At 42.5% G+C, this 24,673-nt stretch overlaps 1 protein-coding gene across 4 annotated transcripts in view; it reads right to left on the bottom strand.

Annotated features, from left to right (window-relative positions):
* The window catches only part of SH3KBP1 (SH3 domain containing kinase binding protein 1), a 211,907-nt gene extending 187,576 nt beyond the window's left edge, over window positions 1–24,331 (bottom strand). For 2 of the 4 annotated variants that reach the window (XM_054628054.2, XM_077172595.1), the window contains exon 1: window positions 23,812–24,330. In XM_054628054.2, the coding sequence (XP_054484029.1) occupies window positions 23,812–23,815 (4 nt within the window). In that variant the 5' untranslated portion in view covers window positions 23,816–24,330. Of the gene's footprint in view, window positions 1–23,811 lie in introns of all 4 variants that reach the window. The other 2 variants (XM_077172590.1, XM_077172587.1) reach the window with 2 other exon arrangements.
* Window positions 24,332–24,673: the final 342 nt, after the last annotated feature.

Here is a 24,673-nt window from a genome sequence, read left to right as displayed (position 1 = left end):
AATACACCTGTGGTACTCAACATGGAAGCCATAGTTACATTTAGTGGTTCATCAAACATTTACTGGCCAGTTTGGTGAGGTCTGGACAGCCATATCTGTAAAACTTATTCCTGTTTTCTTCAGTGGAAAAGCTCATCCAAAGATTTCCCAGCAAACACTTAGCACTGCAACCATTGAAACAGCAAAGTGAGAAATAGTATCAGGCATCAAATGACTGTGCCATGTAAACCCTGCAAGCTCCAGCCTGCAAGCAGGCAATACCAGCTCACAAAGCAAAGCCAACCATTACACCACAGGCAGCAAAAAGGTTCTGCCTGAATAACAAACCCTGCATACTAAACTGAATTAAGTTGACAGGAAATCAGAATTACTTCTTTCCACCCCCAAAATGTCACACAGTCACAATGCTGAATATCTCCATCCCTCCCCCAGAGCCTGCAAGTCATAGCTAAAGCAGTGTTCTGACTTTTGGATACATACCAGCCACAAGTTTATGGCTTGTAATATTCCTCTATTACTTCATCTGTGAAGTCAAAAACCATTGTAAAGCCAGTTTACAAGAGGCCTGCTAAACTACATAATGAACAGCAAAAGAGAAAGACTGGCACCACACACTGTAAGCTGACAGGAAAACTGAACATGAAAAATTTACCAGTGAAACTTAGCTGAAAAATCAGAGTCATGCAGGCTGAGAGGGACTTCACATCTCTAGTTCAGATTTGTGTTCAAAGCAGGACCAGCTGTGAGGTCAAACCAGGTTACTCAGGGCTTTTGCCACATGGGTCTTGAAATCCTCCAACCTCCTCCTACAGAGGCAGGTAGGGGATGCAGTAGAATCTGCTCCATTGTTTGACTGGGAAAAAGGTTTTCTCTCTACAGTTTGTTGGAGCCTTTCTTGTATCAGTTTTCCCCCACTGATCTTGTTGCCCCAGCGTCCACTGCAGGGCATAACTCCATCTTCTTGATAATTTACTTGTAAGCTTTGTAAGGTTGCTATTAGGACCTCCCAATTTCTCTTGTCCAAGCTAGACAATCAGAGCTCTTCTAGATTCAGGTCCCTTCGCTCTTTAACACATGAACTGTTCCACCAATTTGGTAGAATTCACAGATATGAGCAGAGTGCACTCCACTGCCTTCTCCAGTATTCAATAAAGATGTTAGACTGAAGAAGTTCCAGGACAGCCCCATTTGTACTTCATTTATTATCAGCTTGCACCTGCAGTACCAACCACTAACCACTGCCTAAATCACAGTTTTTGAGGTTGGAAGGCACCTCTATAGACAATCCCCTAACAATGCAGAAACTGCCAAAGCACAGATTGCTCAGGGCCTTATGCAGCCAAGCTTTGAGTATCTCAAAGGATTCCAGTGAGATCTCAAGGAAATTCCAGTGTTTGATCATCCTTAAAATTAAAAATTATTTCAGACAAATCAATAATATCAGCCTGAGCCTTCTCTTCTCCAGACTGAACAGTCCCATCTCTTTCAGACCTTCCCCACATGTCACAGGCTCCAGTCCCTCAACCACCTTCATGGCCCCGCACAGGACTCACTCTGCTCTCTCCATCTCTCCCTTGGACCTGAGAGCCCAGAACTGGACACACAACTCCAAAGGTGCCTCACCAGGAAGGAGAAGGGCAGAAGGATCCTCCTGCTCCCAGCACTCTGCCTAAAGCAGCCCAGGCAGCCAGCAGCTGCCCCTGCACAAGCACACGCTGCTGCCTCCTGCTCTGCTTCACATCCACCAGCATCCCTGGGCCCTTCTCCACAAAGCTGCTCCCCAGACCCCCAGGCACAGCCTGTACTTCTGCCTGGGCTTATTCCTCTCCAGCTGCAGCACTTGGCATTTCCCTCTGCTCATGAGCATCCTCTCAGCCCCTTTCTCCAGCCTCTTGGAGCCTCTACACATGGCAGCACCACCCTCTGGGGAGTCAAACACTTGCTGCTTTTGCAGCACCTGCAGCTTGCTCAGACTCCTCTCTGCTCCTCTCTGGCCTCCTGCTCATCACTGCACACACTGAGCAGCAGCAGCCCCATCTCCCACCCCTGAGGCACCACTGCCAGGGACCAGCCTGCAGCTGGAGCTCCTGCTGCCCTTTGCCTCTGGCATTTCAGACACTTCTTCCCACTCACCTCTACTGCACCTCCTCAGTTTGTCAACTTATGGGAGACAGTGACAAAAGCTTTGCTGAAGTCAACATAAACAATGTTCACTCCACCAAGTCAGTGATCTCATGGTAGAAGACTTAACAGATTGCTCAGACATGACTTCCCTTTCATAAATCAACACTGACTACTCCCAACTTCTTGTCCTTCATGTGTTTGGAAATGGCCTCCAGGATTATTTGTTCCATCATCTTCCAGTGGTTCACATGGGGCTGATCAGCCTGTAGTTTTCAGTAAAAAATGATGCTTCTTGCTCTTCCTGAAGACAGGAGGTACATTCTTCTGGTTTTAATGAACCTCTCCTCATCACAGTGACTTTTTGAAGACCATCAAGAGGGATCTCCCAATATCAGTTAGCTCCTTCAGGACACACCACACCAGGGCCATGGCTTTGCATGTGACCAGTTTGTTTAAATATTCCCTAACCTGATTCTCTTCCACTGAGGGAAGGTTTACTTTGCCCTGGACTTTTCTACTGGTTTCAGGGTCCTGAACAGGCCAAAGTCTTTCCTCTTCAAGTCCAGGGTTGCAACCCTGCTTTCTGCCTATCCCCCCCTCCTCTCTGGATCCTGAACTTCATCATCTCCTGGTCAGTGCCACCAAGGCTGCCCTCAGCCTTCAGAGTCCCAAACAGTTCATTGTTTGCAGGTATGACATCCAGTAGACAACACACTCCAGAAACCTCCTGAACTGCACACACCAACCCAGCACACAAACAAGTTCCACTATCCCTCCAGCAGATATCAGAGTGATGGAATATGAGCTACCATATTGTATCTTCACAATCCCAATGAAATTCCAACTCTAAAACTGCATGCAGACATGTAATTCCTCTTCTTTGCATTCCATGCTGTCTGCATGAGAACACAGACATTTCAGAGAGGCAACCAGCTGTGCTGACTTCCCAGAAAGAGTTTTCCCTGTAATTCTGAAAAGCACTTCCTTGTTTGTATGGGTATGCTTGGGAAAGGCCCCCATCAGTCCTGATTTTTTTTGATTACAAGGTCTCCATAGTTTGTATCACATTTTGTTTGCCAACCTGGTCCACCAATTGCTCATAAGATAGTTAGCAGAGATGCTTTTGCCTTAGTCAGGTGAACCCCATCTTTTCCAAGCAATCTTCAAAAAGACCCTCATTATTGTAAAACTAGAATTCTGTTGCTGACACCAACTATGCAACCAACTTAGCCACAGGATCTCTCCACTCATCCTAATGCACTTTGCTCTCACCCAAAGGACCAAGGAGAATCCAGCCAGGCTCTTGGTCATCACCCCAGAACTACAGAGTCACAGTTGATCATTTCAGATCCCTTCAGGTGGTATCATTCAAACCTACATGGGAGAGCAGCAGGAGTAGTGGTGTGAAGCCAGACAAGCTCTGGCAGTTTTACCACAGTGTTCCAGATCCTGGCAGGCAACGAGCCTCTCTAGATGACAGGTCAGGTCAGGTCAGCAGATGGGAGTCTTCAACACCCACAGCAGGGAATTTCCCTACTGTTACCACTTCCCACTTTCTCCTGGTGCTTCTGCATGGCTCAGATTTACCAGCTTGGGTGCTTCATTGGACTGAGCACCCAGACCCCCATCACCTACAAAAGCATTGAATCTGTTCTTTAATTGCAGACCTTGAGGTGGAGCAGAAGCCTTCCTCCTAGCATCAGAAATTATAAATTCATGTTTTCAGGTTTGCTATTCTGGGAGTCTCTAAACCCACGAGGCACAGACTCCATCCCTTTAGTCAGGAAAGTTGTGGGTTTGGGCTCTTGAAACCTCAGGGACCTGAAGATCTGGAAAGCCCAACCTTCTGAGTCCAGCCAACTAACAAATTTTTACACATACTTCTAATGTATGAACTAAAGTCCCTAAATTAGCATCAATATTATCCATATATATATATATATGTGTGTGTGTGTGTATGTGTGTGTGTATATATACACACACACACACACACACACATATATATATATATATATATATATATCCACACATATGCATACATACAGTTTACCCCAGACCAACCAGTGCATTTGGATCAGAAGTTGTATTTACACAATAGCTCTCCAAAGACTTCTGCAAAGACTACTGGATTCAAGCAGTGGCAGCAAGGTACACACATCAATGAAAATTTTTATCTCCACAGAACACAACAGGACTGTGGCTCAGAAAAGGCAAAATTTAGACTATTCAGCAGGGTATTTCCAGTTTGGTTGAACCCCAGGAAAGATCTTTTGAAAGCAAGGTCCTGTATCTTCATTTTTAAGCTGCATACTAGGACGTCCTTGCTTTCAGGACTCAAAGCTTTTTGTATGTGTCAAGTCATTTCTCCTCCCTGCTTAGGAAGCTTTAAAATCCTATTCTGATTTTGCAATGAGTGCAATTACATACTGCCTTGCTCTTCCTGAGCTGCTAGGAGGTGGGTAGAGAGCTGTAAGGGGGAGATGACAATGCAGCAGGGATTCAGGCTGGCTCCAGCTACTGATTCTTCAAACACTCCTCAGCATTCAGGCTGCAGCAGGACATAATGAAGGAAGACAAACAACTCTCCCACTCTGTAAGTACCACATTTTTCAAGAGTTCTAGAATCTGTTGCTGTTCTTGCAATTTTCCCTTAAGAAGGCTGCAAAAAATGACATGATTAATGACAGTTTTCTTATTTATTATGTTCTCTCTCTTGAGTTGAGGCACCAAAAGGTAGAGTGGGGCTGTTGACCTGACTCTACACTGGCTTGGGTAGGCTGGAGGCACTGGAGTTAACTCCCTCAAGTTTGCACTAATTCACATACAGACAGCAGCTGTTCAATCACTTTTGTTTTACTGAAAGTTTGTTTAAACAAACAGAAAACCCCAACTCTTCACTGTTCAGGCTTTTCTCTGTCTATAAAAGTTTCCACTTATTAAAAAACACATATAAATATTTTTAAAAGCTGCCTCCTCTCAGAGAATCTGATTACTGTAACATAAGTGTGTGTAAGCAGTCAGAGACATATGAGTCACCAAAGTAAGACCACACAATCAAGATGTTTATAAACTCTTCAAAGGAAACCAAAAGCACAGTTTGGAAAGAGAAATAAGAGTACACCTAACAAATGTGCAGAATTGTGACAAACTGATGGGAAGGTACTTCTGAGATCACTCAAAATTCTCATTTATCACAGTAGTGAAGTTTGAAGAGCACAAGACAGCCAAAACTGCTCTACAATTGTTAGGTTATCGCAGTTGCAGTTTTTAAATCAAACTCAATTTCTAAAGCATGCTAAATCACAGCACCTCCTCAAACTGTGCTTTGAAAAATTCATTCTGCCACTCAAACTTAATATTTTTTGTTTCTTTTAAGCTGAAACTTAGTCTTCATGGAAGCTGGATTGATACTAGAGTCAGCACTGATCCAGGTTTGTTACAAAAAAGCAGATCAGAGTTGTGCTTCACATCTGTAAGTACAACATACCTGATTCCTGAAGTGCTGTGCTAGATTTCTCCTCAGGAACTGGACTAAAACTGTGTCCCAGTTTGCACAATGATTCATGATGTGAGAAAACACTCCATGGACAGTGAGCTCAAATTAATGTTATTTGTTAAACAACAAAGGTTGGTCTTAGGCCCAGCTCTGCCAAGGTAAACAGATTGCTGCATTAACAGCCAAAACTCAAATCCATTTTAAGCCAAGAGAAAAATAAACTGGCAAAACTGGGACAGGCAGATCTGGTTTCTCTTTTTAGAGAAATTTTCTTCAAATTATTGTACCTCATGATGCCTGAAAGTCAAACCTGCCCCGGCCGGCAAACTGTAGCTACTCTTTCTGTTAGAAAAAGGCATTTTGTACATTAGGAATGAAATTCAATATCAAAAGCTATTCAAGTTATTTTGATCTACAAGGAGAACATTTATTCTCATGCCAACAAAATCAGCTATTCCTAGTCCTATATTAGCATCAATCCAAATTGTAACATAAAAACTCATGAAATAGAATCAAAGCTAGTTATTAAGAGCCCTGCTGGAGACTGGCACAGTACAACTCATTACTGCAATGTCAGGGACAAAGATTTTTTTAATTTAATGCTTAGTGGTTTGGATTTAAAATACACAACTTGGATTGCTAATGATATGAACCAGGCATTGGAATGTAACCTAACAGCTGTATTTTTAAAAAGCACATCTAGAAAAAGAACCTGTTGATTAAAAGTTTAACTGGTCCTACCATTCATTCATTCCACAAATTAGTCTTGCACATACAGGTGAAATTATTTTAGTGATAATTACAAATATTTTTCTTACCGTTTATTTTGTTTCTTTGCCACATTTTAAATTACAAGGAAAATCTAATCTCTTAAACTGACCTAGACAGAATTTCTTTAATAATGCTACCAATACTTGAAGACAGAAATGTCTTCTTTTTATTCTGTTTTCAGTTATTGTACAGTGCCTTTCCAAGCAAGAAAATATAAAGAAAAAGAAACAGAGATTTGCTACTGTGCAACAAAAACTACATTATTAAATCAGTTTCTTGTGAGACATCTGACGTGTGTAGGCACAATGGAAATGTTATTAACCTCTTTGGCACTATTCCACCCAAGTAACAGCATCCATATGGCAGCACCACCTTCTGCAGCAGTCTGGTTTCACACCCAAATGTAGACATTAGACCGAGTAAATGCAGTTAGACATGGCAGTCAAGGAGTTAAGAGCTGTAAGTTTTATGTTTTCGCATTTCTAAGTCACTCAGCTCCATATGAAGGATAAACATGTTGTTGCATTGGCTTACCCAAAAAAACCAGAACAGAAACCAGACAGACTACCTGCAAATATTCTGCATTCAAGCTTCCAGTTAAAGCTCAAATTGCATTTCCTGAGAAGAGAGTGCATCACGCTTTTGCATGAAGATAACATCTTATAACAGGTTAAAAATCTGACCATTGAATTCCATCTGCCTCAACCTCACAGACAAGGTCTTCTTCAAATGTGCTGTTCTGAGACACCTGGGTACAAACTGGTGAGCCCAGCACACTTTCAGAGCTGAGGAGCATTGGTGCTGAGATGCCCAACGGGCAGGAAGAATGATGGGCAGAACTCTGTGATATCAGAAGGCTAATTAATTACTTTATCATACTGTATTACACTAACAAGAACTATCACTAACTAACTAAATAACTCACTAGAAAACCCATGACTCTGCCCAAGAGTCCTGACACACACACAGACACGTGGATGCAACTGGTCAATGAATCCAAAACACCATCACCAGAACCCAATCAAGCAATCACCTTGGGTAAACAATCTCCAGAACACATTCCACATGGGCACAAACACAGGAGCAGCAAATGAGATAAGAATTGTTTTGATCATTCTTTTCTCTGCTTCTCTCAGGAGAAATCCTGAGAATGCTAAATCTCTCTCTGTTCAGAGGGCATGTGAATACCACACATGGGCATACTTAAAAAAACCCACATTTTTTTTGCTATATGACAGTTTGCAATAAAACTCTTAGTAAAATATTAGGAACCACCAGGAGAGAGAAAAATCAATACCTTTTATTAGACTAAACAGCAAAGCACGACTGAACAATCTGAACTTAAATTAAAAAACACACACAAACAAAAACCATAAAAACAAACAAACAAAAATGAGGAAAAATCCACCCAAACAAAGAACAAAGACCAAAATCAAAACCAAAACAAAAAAGATGGAAAGAAATGGAAAGGGAAAGGGAAAACCTGGGAAAGGAAAAATAAAACCACAAAAAAACCCTTCCAACCAAAACCCAAACTACATTATATTCAATAATGCTGTTTGCCTAAACTAGACCTGGAGGACCAGAAGGTCTGAAGATCAAATATGACCTACAAGGCCACTGTTTTCTTCACTCCAAGAACACTGAGCAGCTGGCAGGCCAGTCACATGAGGGATGCTGTGGTACAAATAGGACTGAGAGAAGAGAAGGAAAACAGATCCATATCAAGTCTGATGTGGCTCTTCCACCAGAGAACAAAATTATCCATAGTTTATAAAGACTCAACTCTCTCAATTCCATTACACTTTATAATATGAGATGAAGGAGTGAGCCACTGAACAGGCCTTGGAGACATCATTCTCCCAAAATGGAAATGCCTTGTAAAAAAATTGGTTAAATACCAATATACCTCTAACTTTACAGCTTAAATGTAAATTACAAGTGGGATTTTTAAGAAAGCTTGAGCTGTTAGTTTTGTGGCATGTCTGTGGCACAAAAAAATAACTTCAACATTTTGTTTCTACTTGATTGCAAGCAAGATCCACAATTTCCTTGAAAAATTAATTCCAAACTTTGCTCAACTTTTAACATTTTTCTTTTGCAACGTTATCAGGAATAATACTCCCTGCTAAAAGTATTTGCAAGGATTTTACTTCATGAAAAAGAAAAGCTGTAGGGGAAGGAAAAATCAATATCAGAAGGAAAAGCAGTACTATTTAATCTTCAAGATGTTAAATCCGTGCTACATGATAAACAGCAACTCCTCCACTTAGACAACAGCCTTCAGTTTACATTAGATTTTCCTATTTCCCCCTTGCAAACAATGGTGGGGAGCTAAAGGTCATATCCTAGAATAGCACCTTCACTGCATCACTCCTCAAAGGGCAGAGCAGCCACACAGGGGGCCACCTAAATCAGATTGCCCCGGGTCCTTTCTTGTTACAGCCACAAATCCTCTCCAGCCTGCACCTGGGGACACCCCAGGGAGCACAGAGAGCTCAGGACAGATGGGAAGCACTTGGGGGGAAGCTCTGTGGTGGGAATTCACAGGCACACAACAGAGGGGCTGCCAGAGGACCCCAACCGAGTCCTCATCTGCAGGACAGAGAACACTTGGCCTGGCACTGTCCTGATGTGACTCCTCTCTGGGCAGCAGCAGAGCTGAAGCCACTGCAGCTGACAGAACACTTGAGATGTCCTCCAAGAAAGGAAGAGAGCTGGTTTTCTGTTTTTCCAAGAGGTATGCTTGGTTCCAGTTTTTAAAACAAACAAACACACAGTTATTTGAGTGGAAATCACCCACTAGGACAAGAAATACTTTATATTCCAGCTAAGCCACTTGGTATGACCACAATCCATTGAAAAAAATCTCACATTTACAGTCAGGTGAAGAACAACAGTAAGGCAGTGGGTTTGTATTTTTGTATTTACGTGGGGCCTTTTCACATAAAAAACCACATCTCATAGCAAGTCTGTAGTAAACTACTTCAGGTAGGTATTTCTAAGAAATACAATGAATTTAATTTTTTTCTTAAGCCTATCATAGTAGTTGCCTCTAAGTGAATTTATAGCATCACATCATATCTCTGATATAAACTTTTTATGCAATATGCCAAAGCACATCTGAACACCAGAAACCATGCACAGGTAACTGTGGAATAAACAAGGAAAGATCACTGTGGTAGTTCTAGGTGGCAGCAGTTACATCTATATTCCCTTTTAATAGCACCTTGGATCCAACAATACATGTTATATTTTACTGGGATGAGTCTCCTTAACTGTTTAGAAAGACTGAGATTTCATAGGTACTCTTTGGCATTCATGTGGCTGTCAGTCAGAGGAAACACTTCTATTCCATTAATTAATTGATCTTTTCCTGCAGGCAAAATGGTCCTTCTGCCTTGGACAACAAACTACTCAAATCACATTTTTGCTACTGAAAGAGACTTATTTTACTGTGATCCATTGGTCTATCAACCAGAGTGCCTCTCAACTACAGCAGATGTTCCCACTGCACACAGCATGCACAAACAAACCTACTTTAAATTCACTGTCAAATTTGCAGGCAACGTGCATTGTGTTAACCTGTAACTAAAGAAATGTAGTGTTTCTCAGAGGCAAAACTGTCTTGAGAGCTGTTCACCTTTGGAATTGCTCTTCCCCTCAGAAACTAATGCACACAAGGACCCATTCAGAAGAAGTGGAAGGCATTAGATTCAGAGGAAAACATTTAACATCATCATCTTGACATGAGTTCCTGCCTCCTCCAATATCCATAAAAACAATTCAAAGTTCTGAAGAGTGTAAATTATTATACCCATTGCTGAGAAAAACAGAAAAGGAGAAGAGTACTTAAGGTAAAAAAAGACAAATAAGTCCCATTCGACAAACTATATCTTCATACAAACTTGTTAGTAATACTTCTCTACTCTTGCAGTTTCTAAATCTCATTCTCAGACAACTGAGAGGACATAGGAAGGATATGAGTTACTTTTTCAGAACAAAAAGGAGACAAATTACAGCTAAATACACCCAGAACTATTCAAAAAACTACCACTTGGATAAATTCATGAGAACTGCTACCAAATGAATGTATCACCATATAAAGTAAACAGGATACAAAATCTGATGCCATGATAATAAATGCTGTGTTAAATTACTCAGAAGTACTAGCAGTATTCTAGTATATTCTAGTATATATACAGTACAGTATTCTAGTCCCAAAGTTGCCTTCATAATACTATGAAGATGCCAATGGATGGTACTGAGGTGGAAAGACAAATTAATAAAAAATTAAAAAGACAAGGAATAAGCACCTTTTGAGAGATGATGTAGCATCATTTAACCTTCAGGAAGATGAGCAGAGATTGTGATCAACAAGTGGTTCACAGTCTTCATATTGTGCCATGCATAGCATTTGTTAAAACTCTGAGCTTCTACACCAGCAACATCCACCTCATCTCATTAACATCAGAGAGAAGCATGAATGTGATTATGAATATGATCTCAGAGGAGCTTGGAGGATTTCACTAGATGCCTAAGCTGTTACTATCACCACACGTCTTTGCCAAAAGTAGCAACCCTTTTGCACAGGAGGAGGATGGGGAGAATACAACATACTCCTCTGCATCTTAGCCACATTTGCTGAAAGTGCTCATAAAAATGGTGTTACATTAAGTAACCAGACTGAAAAGTGGTGCACAGATACATCCTGTTGAGGTATTCTTGTTTTTGGAAGTGGCAATTTCTGCAAGAGATTGCTGGCAGCAGTAGCCTGATATAGCCAAAATCCTCAGACTGTGCTACAGTCTGAGTCTTTTGCTGTGAGATGCCAGCTGCAGACAAACACGGTGTCTTATAACAATTTCAAAGTTATGCTGTTTTCCCTCAGTTTAATGGAATTCTATCATTTTTAAGACAGCAGTTGCAAAATATTTACCCCAGCAGCAACTTTTCTGATTCCACCTGTCAAATGCTAGGACTACAAGCCAGTGCTGTGTTTTAACTGATGCATAATAAACTGTCGCAAAGACGTGCGCTGTACAACAGCGAGAAGCTGGGCTGGATGGAGAGGAGAAATAATCAGCTTTTGTCTGTCTAACCTCTTCCATAAATCCAAGCATTTCAAGCTACAAAACTTCACATTCAGAGGAAGGTCAGGCCCAGTATGGAACTTCTCAGCAGTTTCATAATTTATAAGCAAAATTAAAGGACACAGTTATTGTGCTTTCATATGCAACAGACTATTGGGCATTACAGGAGCTGTAACTTCTGTGTGTGTGTCTACTGGGGCTCACTGCCCTAAGTACAAGAGCTCAGATGATGGGAAATTTGCATTTCATCACTATGGTACAAAACAACATCTACATATCAGCATCAAGCCATCTCCACTAAACCTCTGCACCACACTGAAAGAAAAGCCAACAACCACCCAGGGTGTTAAAAACACCAAACTCCCTCGATTATGTGAGCACCAATGGAAGGTAGGGTGTGAATATTTGGAGAATGGACACATGAGGTTAAAAGAACACTTTTAACACCTACCAATATAATATTTTCTTCATTAATAAAAAAATATCATCAAAGTGCTGCTCATCTTCTCTTTTAACATCAGGTTCTTTTATTCTCCTTCAAACTTTGGTAAGAACAATAGGACTGAAAAAAAATGCTGTTTTAGAAATTACTGAATATATGAATTCACAAGTTCCAGACAATCCTTGGGCAAATAAACTTCACTATTATATCAGATAACATGTGTCAGCTTATGTGCATCAAAAAACTTTCAAATTTCAATTTTAGATTTCAGGATGCAATTCTGGAGTAATACATTTTTGATGGTATCTTTAATGCCTCTGTTTTCTCAGCTCAAATCAGTTTCTGCAGGTAATGTTTTTTGGATGTCACAATAAATGGAATTCACAAACTAACACTTTTTTTTTTTAATGAACAAAAATCCACATCAGAGGCATTAGCTAGTATGTTTTGTTTTAATGGTGCTTTTCAAAATCCCATGTGTCCATGGTAGGCCTGGGCAATGAGGCACTTGCATTGACATTTTTTAGTTTAATTTTCTCTTTGAGAAATACTCTTGATTTTGAATAAGGCAAAGCCTTTCAGAAAGCAGAGATTATGCTGCAAGTAGAAGACACAGCTCTTTGAAGAGGTATGTCTGGTAGCAGGTTAAAGGTCTCAAGAAGTCTCTTCCACCTGAAAAAACACTCTCTTCCTTCCAAGGGATCCTCTTTAACTCCTACAATGAGAACAAACCTCCAAAAGGGAGACCCTACACAGAGCTCCTCCTCAGAAGAACAATCCTGAAAGCAAAACCTGATGCAGCCAAAGAAGTACATCTGAAAGTTTATCCCTGGCTTTCATTGTGAGCCAGAACAGCTTGTGACCTGATGATAGCCTTGTTCCAAAAGGGAATCTGAGCCACTCTGTGCTGCCTGAATGGGAATGCTCAGCAGAGCTGCACACAGAGTGAAAGCACAAACAACAGTCAGCATTTAGACAGAAGAACCCATTGCTGCCCTGAGGATGGGGGGAAAAGGGGGAGAAAGCAGCAGGATGGCTTTGTGGAACCCAAGGAAACAAACAGAGGCAATAAACCCTATTGTTTTATAAGCAGTTATTCTTCTGCTCCTGCTCCTCTTGTCCACCCCCAGTAACCAACACTGGTACTGTCTGGAACAGAACAAAGTGTGTGGCCAAAGAGGCAACAACAGGACAGATTCTCCTCAAGACAAGTAGAACCTGCTCAGGTGCTGGCACAGAATCTCTCTACAGCATCCAGGAGGCAGCAGGCAGGTTAAACTATGCAGCCAAGAGAACCAGAGAGGACAGGAATAACGTGGTCACTGAATGTTTTCTACCATGAGCACTTCTTCCAAGGCTAAGGAGAAAGCTCAACTTTTCCATCTAAGAAAAAGTTTCCTGTACTCCATCCCCTTAAAGAATCTTCTATTGACCTTCCCTGGTTTTGAGTGGTACAGATTCTTAGAGTTAAGGAAATCTGAAGTCAAAACTGATTGTAGATTACATTCAGTTTCTCTGCCTACAAGGCTGCATTTACATCAGCTCCTTGGTTTTGGTTCAAGAGAGACACTGACAGACTTGAACAGACAGGAACTGAAATTCTACTTAAAATAGCAACATCCTGCTTTAAAGTTCTCCAAATTAAAAAAAAACCAAAAACATTGGAACTTCAGTATTTGGCTTTGCCAACTTCTACAACCTGTTTTACTCCACATACCATAGGCACCACTCTTCCATCAGAAAATATCAAAAACGTGGCTGGCAAAACACAATATGCAACACACACCTCAGCATTATTCCAGGGTACCAATTTCAACTCTGAAAAATCTTTGCAAATTAAAGCAATAGTCTCTAAAAGACAGTCAATCCCTTTTCTTCCTGACATCATATTTATGGAATTCCAGCCAAAGCTTTCTTCTGTCCTTAATTTTAAATAAAATACATAAAGGATCACCTATAATTGTGCTGTATTCTACACCAGATTGCCTTCAGAGTTCTGTATATCTTTGCATCTTAATTTAGGGAATTTTGAGACTCTAAGTGAAATACATAAGAAAGCTTTCTAAAAAGGGAAGAAGTACAGTTGAAAGACAGGTCAAAGAAGGAAAGATGATTTGAAGGAAGTGCATATAAAAATATGGGATGACAGAGCATCAGGTATGTGAACAGAAAAGAAAAAGGCTGAAGAGCATCTTTCCTGGGAAACAGTTGAGAATCTGTAATGTAGATTTATTTTAAAAAGAAAAAAAAAAAGAAAAAAAAGAAAAAACACTCTGACAATCAAAAACCACCACAACACAAGAACCCAAAGCAACAAAACAGCACAACTTAGAAAGGGAAAGAAGCATACATGTACTTCTGCAAGTAATGAGAAGAGGTGCAACTGCTTTCTGACAGAATGAGGTGAAGGAATGAGAAACACAGGAACAAACAAGAATGTTTTCTCCACAACTGTGAACAAACTATCAAATACACTGCAGAGGAATACATATTAATAGATGTCTCATGACTCCAGAACCAGTACAGACAATTCTGAATTGACAGAAGATAGTTCATCATGAACTCAAAGGTATCTTATCTTAATCTTCCACAAACCACAGTCAGATAATTGAGATGTCAGCTCATCAAAAGCACTATTTATAGGTGCTTCATACACAGAAATGGTAGCCTTTAAAATAAGTAGCATGGTTAATGCAAATCAAAGTGAGCAATTCTGAAGGGCGCTATGAGCTGACAGAACAAAGACCATTCAAACTGACCTCGGTGGTCAAAGGAAAACTGACAAGTGTATTTCTACTGTTTTCAAATGAAGCTGAATACAGGTATTGGATGAATGAAACGAGCAGCAGATACAAAGGGCTTTTGTATTAAGTTTCAAAGAAAATAAAGATCTTTCCCATTTTAAAAGAGATTACTGAATGGGAGAAGGAAATAGCAGCTGTCCAGGAAGATGAACATTAAAAACAATCATAACCAAAGATAACAGCAACAGCAGCAGGAAGATTTCTCTCACAGTTGAAAGGTTGTTTCTTGCAAGAGAAAGAGTTGATCTTACTTGTACAAATTAGCTGGCCATTCAAGGATAAAGCTCTTTTCATCATGCATTTAGTCAAGCAAGGAAGAAGTCAGAGAAGGATTTTGCTTATTAAGCAAACCTCCCATCAATAAAATAGCAGTTAACTAGCCTGGATTATCTAAACACACAAATCCCTTAATTAACCACATGTTACCTCTGTGATGTTGGAGCAGCTCTATACAGAAAGATAAACTTGACCCACTGTGATCTACCAGACTTACAGAGAAAGAAGCAACAAAGAAAGGAGCAGCTGAGGAGCTGGTCAAACCTATAAACTAGCTACTTAAAAGCCAACAAAATCCACAAAATACACGGGTTTTTGTCACCGGGAAAATTAACTTTGTTGTTCAAGTCACTAACAAAAATAGCTACAAAGAACACATTTCCAACATTAAGGATACAGCAATTAGCAATGAATCAAGATTAAAAGTAATCTTGTATCAGACTGAGATTAACACTGAACTAGTTACATGATCAGCTCAGTTCAGCAAATAGCTAAGAACCTTAAAATGAGCTCAAACTTAAATGTTACCATTTTCATTAAACAAATGCAACAAAAGCACAGAAGTGTATCAAACTTCAGATCTCCTAGTTGAAAAGGTTTACTATTTGACTTCAATATCAATATTTAAGTCTGAACCAAATTTAGATTTCAAGATTGCATAGCAATTAACCTTGTCTTTCCCACATGCAATCTAAAAATACAGATATAAAACAAAATAAAAGCTTGTAAGCTTTCAAATTGGTGTTCTCCACAACTGTTGGGACCCTGATGCTTCTCTGAACAAAAATTAAAATCAAATAATAAGGTGTAGCACATGCCATCAAAAAATCTTTAATATAATGAGGATTTATAAATTTGTAGACTTTTTTTTACTCTCCTGGAACTAATTTAATTTTTTCATTTTATTAATGAGTGAAGTTACAAGCATTTCTTACTACCAGGCCTGTGATTTCTTACTACCATGGTGAAATTTTGTCCTCCCTGCCAGCAGGACCTGCCTGGAAGCATTGCTGCTCACTCTCAGGTGTTCAGGAATTCCCACTGTCACAAACTGCAGGGTTGTGCATTCAAGGCAAGGCACTCAAGCTCAGCCTTTACTGGAAGGCTTTCATTCTCTGCACTCATTTCTCCATCCCTTCCTTTCACCCAGCCATTTAAAGCCTGATGGAAACAAAGTCAGGTTCCTCTAGGGTTAGAATTATTTCCTTTTTTTTGTACGAGTTGTTTGAGGTATTTTGGCTGCCTTGTGTAAACTTTTGAGGGTTTCTTTAATGTGATCATTTAAGCAGAAAAGTTGCATAGTTGTATTCATGAAACTGGCCGTTCTGCAATTTCAATGAAATTGAAATAGTAACAGGCTATTTCATGGGAAATTAAGGTGGTCTTGTCTAGAGTGAAATGTTTCAATAGGATATTTTTCCATAAAGCTGTTGATGACAATAAATAAATGTTCATAAGAAATGAATCAAAAAAAGAAAAGTACTGCAGTAGTCAATCTTCATCAGCATTCAAATACTGTTTATAAATAAGCATCACCACTCTTCCAAAGCAAGCTACTAATCCCTACATTTGGAAACACAAGGCCAAAGCTAAAACATTTTTTTATAAGTGGTCCAAATTTAACAGCAAAGAAGTTTTTTAAACCTTACCATAACAAAACCTCTAAATAAAGGCATCTTTTTCTGGGCACAGTTTGGAAACTGGTGTGCCCTTTGACAGTAGGAAATAGAGGAGCACTAACAGCTCAATAAGAGCTCAGTGAGACCTCACCAAAAGAACAGCAGGAATGAGAAAAACACTGAAAAATTAAGCTGAGGTCTTGCTGCTTGCCAGTTTTATATCTGTCACAAGGACAGAAAATTTTCAATGCTGCACAAGCCTATCAGGAAAAAAAATCAACTCTGCCAAGTTACCAGAGTATGAAAAATGTTTTTTTGCCAGTGGCGAGGATGAATCAGCAGCCACAGACAGAGAACATACTTAACTTAAACCTGACATGGAAGTTCTCAAAGAATGGCTTTACAATTGGCTCAAAAATGAAAAGTTCTTTATGTGTACACTTATATTCTGATACTGCTGCTACCTTTAATGAAAACCTTTATAAATCCAGCTCATGGGGAAAGACAGGGCTACACACAAAGAGAGCCAGGCTAACACAAGTAGTCCATACAGCACCAGCAGTGGCACTGACCCCCAATAACTTCTTCCCACAAAACCAACCTAAAACAAGCAAGGAAACACCCTGAAGTGACTTGTGTGTGTTTGTTTTGAGACCTCGTTATCAATAAAAAGCACCAATATGTTGCTTTTTAAGGTAACAAGCAAGTTCCTGGAAATTACAAGCAGAGAACACAACATGTTATGAGTATTCCTATTTTGCAGGGGTGGTTATTTTGTCTGCTTGTTTTAGGTGAGTTGGGTTTTTTTAATATAAGTCACAAATTCATTAATACAAATTACCTGTGGGACATAAACCACTTAATTTTTAAATACAATCGGTGTGACCACTGAAAGCTAATTAAATATTGATAGATCATTTTGAATGCTTTGGGTTGGGAGGGACCTTTAAAGGCCTAGACCTAGTCTAATTGGGCCTTGACTTGCAACACAAGCCATGAATCTATATTGACAGTTCCAAAAAAGCATTATCTCCCCGGGGAGCTGTGCACCAATGCTGACTTTGATCTTCGAATAAATGAATAAACTTACACTTTTTTTTACACTGGTTTTGGTGTGAGCAGGTTTCAATTGTCAGAAGTGATTCAGCTGCACAGTCTGAAAGACAGAGAATGAGGTAAAGAGGAAATTTTTCCTTTTGTACAATACTTCTAATGAAATTCAGAGTTCAAAAGACACCTCTTTATACTGACACTACTAATTAATCAGAACTTAGGGATATTTCTCTTGTATAAACGCTCAGCTTTCTATAATACATTATCTTTGTTGCTAAAGAGAATTGTTTCTAGCACAAACATCATTTCTGATCCACAACTCCACACAATTCTTCATACTAAATCAGAAGCACAAATTCTCAGCAGCACTCCCACTGTAACACAAACTGCTGTAAGACTGGGAACAAAGACATCCTTTCCCCTTTCACTGCTTGTCCTCCAGGATGCTCCATTCTCTAAGGCAAAGTTATGTTAGCAACAAAGCATAGCCAAGACCTTGCAGCAGTCAACTCACCACACAGAATTTATGTGGATTTACCACTGCATTCTCAAGAGTTGCCTTCTACTGATGCTTCTCAGTTATCAATAATAAAAAGGAGGGGAAAGACAACTTCATTTGATAACACAATCCATGACTACTGAACTGCAGTATTTGCATATTCTCTCACACACAGGGACTTCAAGCTTTTATTGTGTTTCCTCTCAGTGTGAAGCAGACTGTCAGCAATTACTTTTACATTAGCTGAATTACTGAATCTTGATACTCACCTCCTCTATCATTCCCCTCCCCCTAATATATTCTTTCATCATTCCTCAGTGTACAGAATGTAGATATGGCCTGCAGCTACTTCCTGCTTTGGCATCAAGGGAAAACATCCGCTCCCTGGCCCAGGATTTTAAAAACCACACAGATAGGAACCATACAAAATCCATCATCTTTTTTTATAAGCTTGCTCTGAACCAGCAGGATCAGAGCAAAACAACAGATCCCATCTCTGCAGCTGTTTTCACTCCTTTGATCTCATCAGGGCTAACTTGCTTGCAGCACATCAGTCAGTGACCTCTAACACATCAGACCTGAAATTTCAGCTGCTCATTTCACATTCCCAAGCTCTCCTTTTTCTCCTCCTAACACATGCAACCCTTCCCCTGTAAGCAGGGAAGGAGTCAATGCATTATCAAGGCCAACACTGATCTCCTATACAAATCCTAATATACCACCAGTGTTCTTAAAACACCCTCTAACATCCAGTGGATAACAACTACAAAATAAACAGTCTTAATAACACAAGAGATAAATTATATATATTGTATATAATTGTATATGGTATTGATAAATTGTATTTATTACATTTGTAGCAGTTTAAACAAAAATATGTATGCACTCATATCAAAACAAAACTGCTTCTCAATAAAATGTTTTATTACATTACATTGTTATTATTAAATGCTCGTTACATTCCTTCCTTAAACCCAGGCAGCCAAAAAAACCCTTTTCTAGCAGCTCTATTGTCATTTTCTACATATGAATCTTTGACTAGCACAAAAACAAGCAGGAATTCTGTCCTTTTGAGAAACCATCTATTTTAAGTATTATGTTCTTTATCACACTTCCTGAGCTAAAAGCAACAGTTAATATAAAAAACCAACTCTAATGGAGAGTCTGAGGAAAGAAGAGCTACTGCAAAGGAGCAAGCAGAAGAGATGCCATAATCATGAATTATTTTCATAATCTTTTACATATACACTCATGTTTACATATTTTATATTTCTTTATTTCCATCCCTTATCTTGATCCATATAGAAGGCAGCTCTGACAACCTTTTATGACAGGAGTGTCATTATCTCTTGATTTCTAGGGAAAAAAAAACTTCATACCAGATATTTTTAAATGAAACTTTATACAGATTACTAAAAGTATTTTATTACAGTTCACGAAAACTCCACTGGAACTCTGCTCATTAGCCATTCACAGGCTGTATAATGCCACCAAACCACTGGACACCTGATCCTGAACAGCTCCAATGTTGTTGCCTTCTTGTGAGAAACAAACCTACCAAGGACCACAGAAGAATTAAAATCAGTAACACTCCCTATGAGGAGAATAAAGACTTTTTACGAGTTGGGAAGGATTTTTGCACATTTTTTTTCCTATAAAGCCACTTTACAGTTGCTTAAAACCTTATTTTAAAAAAAGAAATCAAAGTGAAAAAATCATGCTAATCATCTTTCTTCTTACTTTTCCTTATTCAGCTGAAACTGTTCAACTGCCTTCAAGGATGACTGGAATGGCAAATACTATTTCTATTTTTAAAAGCTTACAGCTATTTTACTGAAAGGCTCCAATATCTCCACCATTTTGGAAAGGCAACCACAAGCACACCTACCATCTTCTGTGTACAACTTCTGCTAAGCTCAGGCCTCAATAATTCATCATTTTAGATGGGAGAGCAGGGTTGCTGGAGCTCACCAGCTGCACTCCCCAGGTGTCTCCACGGGGCCAAGCAGGAGTTTGGATGGGGCACAGCCCTGGTGCTGGGGGTCAGCCTGGCCCCACACACAGGAAATGTGCTCAGAGCACTCCCTCTGTTGATGCTGTGATAAGAGAGAGGAAGGGAGAGGAAGCAGCAAGTCTGAAATGTGTAAAGAGAAACAGAGGAGGGGGAAAGTTGAGGGCAAGGGATAGAGAAGAATTTAGAAGATGAAAAAAAAAATAATAGTAAAAACAGAAAAAGGGATTGAAAGTAGTACAGAATAATCACACTCTCACATAGACTGAATTCTTTTGATTGCATTACTTCTTGATGTAATATTCCTTTGGTGTGTACAAACCAGCTGCAGTATTCCACAGCAAGCACCTTTCTCAACCAATTATGTAAAACCACACAGACAACAGCTGTCTGCCAGGGGAAGTAATTTAAGTGGTTCAAAGGGCACAAGGCTCTCTCTGGATCCAAACTCCCAACTATGGTGGCAGCAGAGGTGATGGATGTGATTCCACTAAACAAAAGCAGCACTTCCTCTCTTCCCCTTTCCAAACAGCAGAGCTTTAAAAATACCTTGAAAAACATTTAGATGAAAAAATATTGATGAAGGAAGTGTTTAAGCATTGTGATGAAGGTTTCAGCTGCACAGCTTCATTGCAACGTTATAATACAGGACCCACACCTCATTTAACTGGCTGTGCTCTGAACATGAGCAAAGGCTGCACAGCAGAAGAAAGGATTTTCCTTCATTTACTGCAGAAGTTGGGAGGTGTGCCTCGACTGACAGAAGGAGCTGCACAGCTGCTTGGCGATGATGGCAGTTAAACACTGCTCTCTAAAATCACACTTCTAATCTTGCATTTTCTAAATTTGATAAGCAGTACATTCCAAACCAGGTTTCCCCATATCTACTTTGTTTTCTGCACCTTCAACTTCAGGACAGTCTGATATGTGGACACCCCATGCTCTTGCAGTTGAGACTGAGTTCCCTGAACATACTTGAGTCTAAGTAGTTTCAAAACAAAACCAGAACAAAACAAACCCAAAAGCAACAACAAACAAACAACTCTCTCCCACACACAAGTCCCTACAAAACACATCTTCATTTCTGAAACATTTAAGGAGAGGAACCAAGCTTGTTTCACTGCATCCATGATTACCTTCAAGATCTTTGCCTTATCCCCCCCCCTTTTTATGTTGTACCATTATTTCAATCAACTCTCCTGAGAAGTCCATTCCAAGTACAAATTAATTAATTTTAATGTACTCTGCCTATAATGTCATGGAAGAGCTCATATAAAACACCAATTACATGAGGTATTTCTTGTAAGGTTTGGGGTGTGTGCTGTAAAGAAGCACTGAATCTCAGTAAACAGGAACGTGTAACATACACCCAATATATACACATGCACAGGGTTGGGCTTAAAACACCCTGCAATGCCACTGAGAAAACATAAATGGTTAATATAAGAAGGCTTAGAAGTAATCTAAAAAAAAAAATTAGGAATCCTGAGTAGGATTAGTACACAAATTCCTAGTAGGAATAGTACACAAAGAATTCACCTATTCTCTTCTGTATCTGAGATACCTTACAAAAATGTTAACTATGTTAAAAATGTGTTTAATAAAACTGCTTTCATTTGATATCTCCTATAAAGATTTTACTTTCATACTATGCATATCTTCACCTCCTTGCACAATTTTTCTATTTATTTGCAAACTAAGAATCACTTATCATTTAAAGATATGAACAAATATTAAATCATATCTACCTTCCCTCCAGTCCCATTTTGCAAAGCAAAGTATGACTGAATCATGATGATTTGGGAAAGTCATCACCCAAATGAGCTTTAAAGAAACCAGATGTGTAGGATCACTGTCCAAGAGAGGGATGGGTGAGTAAAAAGAAAAAAGATGGCCTTTACTACCAAGTTACTGTATTAAAAACCTTCCTAGAGCTCTATCAATGCAAATCACTTTCTTGGTTCTTTATTGCTTTACCTAACCTTTCGAACCATGAAGGCTAATATTTGGACTATGGAGCCAATTGAAATCAGAAAAGCCTTATTGTATCACAATACAAAGTTAGTAAGAAATAAATGCATTGGAAGAGGATAAGAAACCAAAAATAATTTTAAAAAAATTTCTTATGACGTGCCCTACTGAGTACAGATTCTGCTCTATTCAGCAGTTACAAACCCTACCTCTCAATACAACGCTATGTTTAAAACCGTATCTGTTGTGACAGAAGACAGAAGTTGAGAGCCGTGTCAGTGAGCCGGCAGAGCAGCCCTGCCGGAGCTCCTGCAGTGCCCCCAGTCAGCTCCTGCAATGCCCCCGGGGATGCCGGCCTACCCTCGGCAGCAGCGGCCGGGCTCAGCCGGGTCCGTAGGGCCGAGCGAGCTGCACAGGGATGAGCCCATCTCAGCCCGAACGGGAGGGATAACTCAAAGTCGATAGCAAAAAGCTTGTGCTTAATCTGGTAACACACGGGTAGAGCAGCTGTGCATCGTTCCCTTAGCACCCCGCAAAGTAATCTCTCAAAGAACAAAGGGGCGATTTATTTCCTACTGTATTCCCAACGTCACTGTATTACAACAGGTGAACTGTAAAATGTCCTCCCACATCAAGCATTATACTCAGTCGTTTCGGTGATGCTGCCCTTAGGTTTCCCCACAGTCCGACCGCATTTCCGCCGCCGTGAGCGAAGCGGGCAGCGGGGGGCCTGGGGACATCCAAGAGCCGCTGTTTCGGAGCACCGCTCGCTGCTGTCTCCAGACGCCGGCCGGTGTGTGCACCAAGGCTGCCCACCGACAGCTGCCGCTTCTTTTGTTCCCGCCATCCGTCATTTTCCGCCGGGCACCGAGCTGGGCAGAGCGAGCCAGGGCAGCCGCACTCCCCGGGCGCATCGCTCAGCCCGCGCCTGGCACCGCCGCTGCCGCCTCCTCGCCCGCATCAGGGGACAATTCACCCCATCCTCCCTGCCTGCCCCTGCGCAGGTAACGGGCGCTGCCCAGCCCGGCCCGGGCATCCAGGCGCTGCCTCTTCCCGAAGTCCGCGGGTGACACCTCACGGGCAGCGGCAGCCGAACGCGGCCGCCCCCCGCGCCGCGGCTACAAGGACCCCGGCGGCCGCCCCCGCCCGGCGGGGCAGTGCGGAGCGGTGCGGGGCAGTGCGGGGCAGTGCGGGGCAGCGACGGGCGACGCATCCCTCCCCGCCGCAACCCTCGGAGCGCAACCTGCGCGCCCGGCACGGAGGTGTCTCTTCCCTCCGCCCGGCCCGGCCCGGTGCCACCACACCCCAGAGTGCCCGGGGAGGGCCGTGCCCGGCGGGAAGGCGGCGAGGCCAGGATGCTCGGGAGGGTTCGTAACCGCGTCAGCCCCGCTCGGGAGCACCCACAGCGGCAGCCCCGAGGGGCGCCCGGCCGTCGCCCCGCCGCCGCCAACACCGACCTCTCCGCCTGTCACATGAAAACAATTATTGCCTCGGCCGGGGGAGGGGAGGAGAAGTTAAAGCCGTGAGGCGGAGGAGCGGAGGCCGGTGGCGGCCACCTCCCTCCCACCGCCCCCAGCGGCACATGCACCCCTCCGGCTAGCCGGGAGCCCCAGCTGGCCCGCGGCACCGCCACCTCGGCGGCCTGAACTCACCCATTTATGTCGAGCTGGGCTTCGCCTGGCAGCGACAACAGGCTGAAAGTTTGGGGCGGGTAGCCACGACGAGGAAGGGGGCGAGGGACCGCCCGAGCCGCCGCCGCGCGGAGCGGAGGCGCTGACAGAGCCGCTCCCTCCTCCGGCGGCCACCGCGCTCAGCACCCGCCGCAGCCGGGCTGCATCCTGCGTCCTGCGCCGCGGCTCCCTCGGCGTGTGTGAGAAAAATGAAATATACAGAAATCAGGCGAGAGAAGGGGCTCAGCCTTCAGCTCCTGCAGCCACCTGGGTCCCGGCTGCCGCCGGGAAAGGCAGCCCAGGGCGAAAGCGCCCGGAGGAGCCTGTGCCGCCGAGCCGCGGCAGGGGCGGGCGGTGAGCGCGGCGGGGCGCGGGGCGGGAGCGGCTCGGGCTCCCAGGCGCGGGCAGGGCAGCGAGCGCCGCGGCTGCCGCTGCTGCTGCCGGCGAGCGGCGGCTCCGGCTCCGCGCTGCGGGAAGTGTCGCGAGACTGCGCCAGAGCCGCTGCGCCGCCTCGGGCCGGCGGGAGAGGAGGGCGGGGAGGGCGCAGGAAGCGGAGCCGCGCCGCGGTCCCGGCGGGGGCAGGGGCGGCGGGGAGCGGAGCCCCGGCGGGGAGCGGGGTGGCTCCCGCCCTCTCGGGGCTGGACTCCCTGGGCACAGGGAGGGGACGGGGCGCGTCCTCGATGGGCGCTGGGGGAAGACCCAGAGCGCTCCCGGGCGGCGGGACAGGCTCCGAACCGCGCATCCCGGCCCCGCACCTGCCCCGTCCGCGCACGGCCCCGGCAGCCGTGCCCGGCCCGGCCCTGCCCCGGGGCGCTGCGAATGACTGGGAAAGGCACCGGCAGCG

This window comes from Agelaius phoeniceus, chromosome 2 (genome assembly GCF_051311805.1).
Source record: "Agelaius phoeniceus isolate bAgePho1 chromosome 2, bAgePho1.hap1, whole genome shotgun sequence".
Taxonomy (NCBI): domain Eukaryota; kingdom Metazoa; phylum Chordata; class Aves; order Passeriformes; family Icteridae; genus Agelaius; species Agelaius phoeniceus.
Note: the sequence above shows the minus strand (reverse complement) of the source record. Positions and strands in the feature narration are given on the sequence as shown.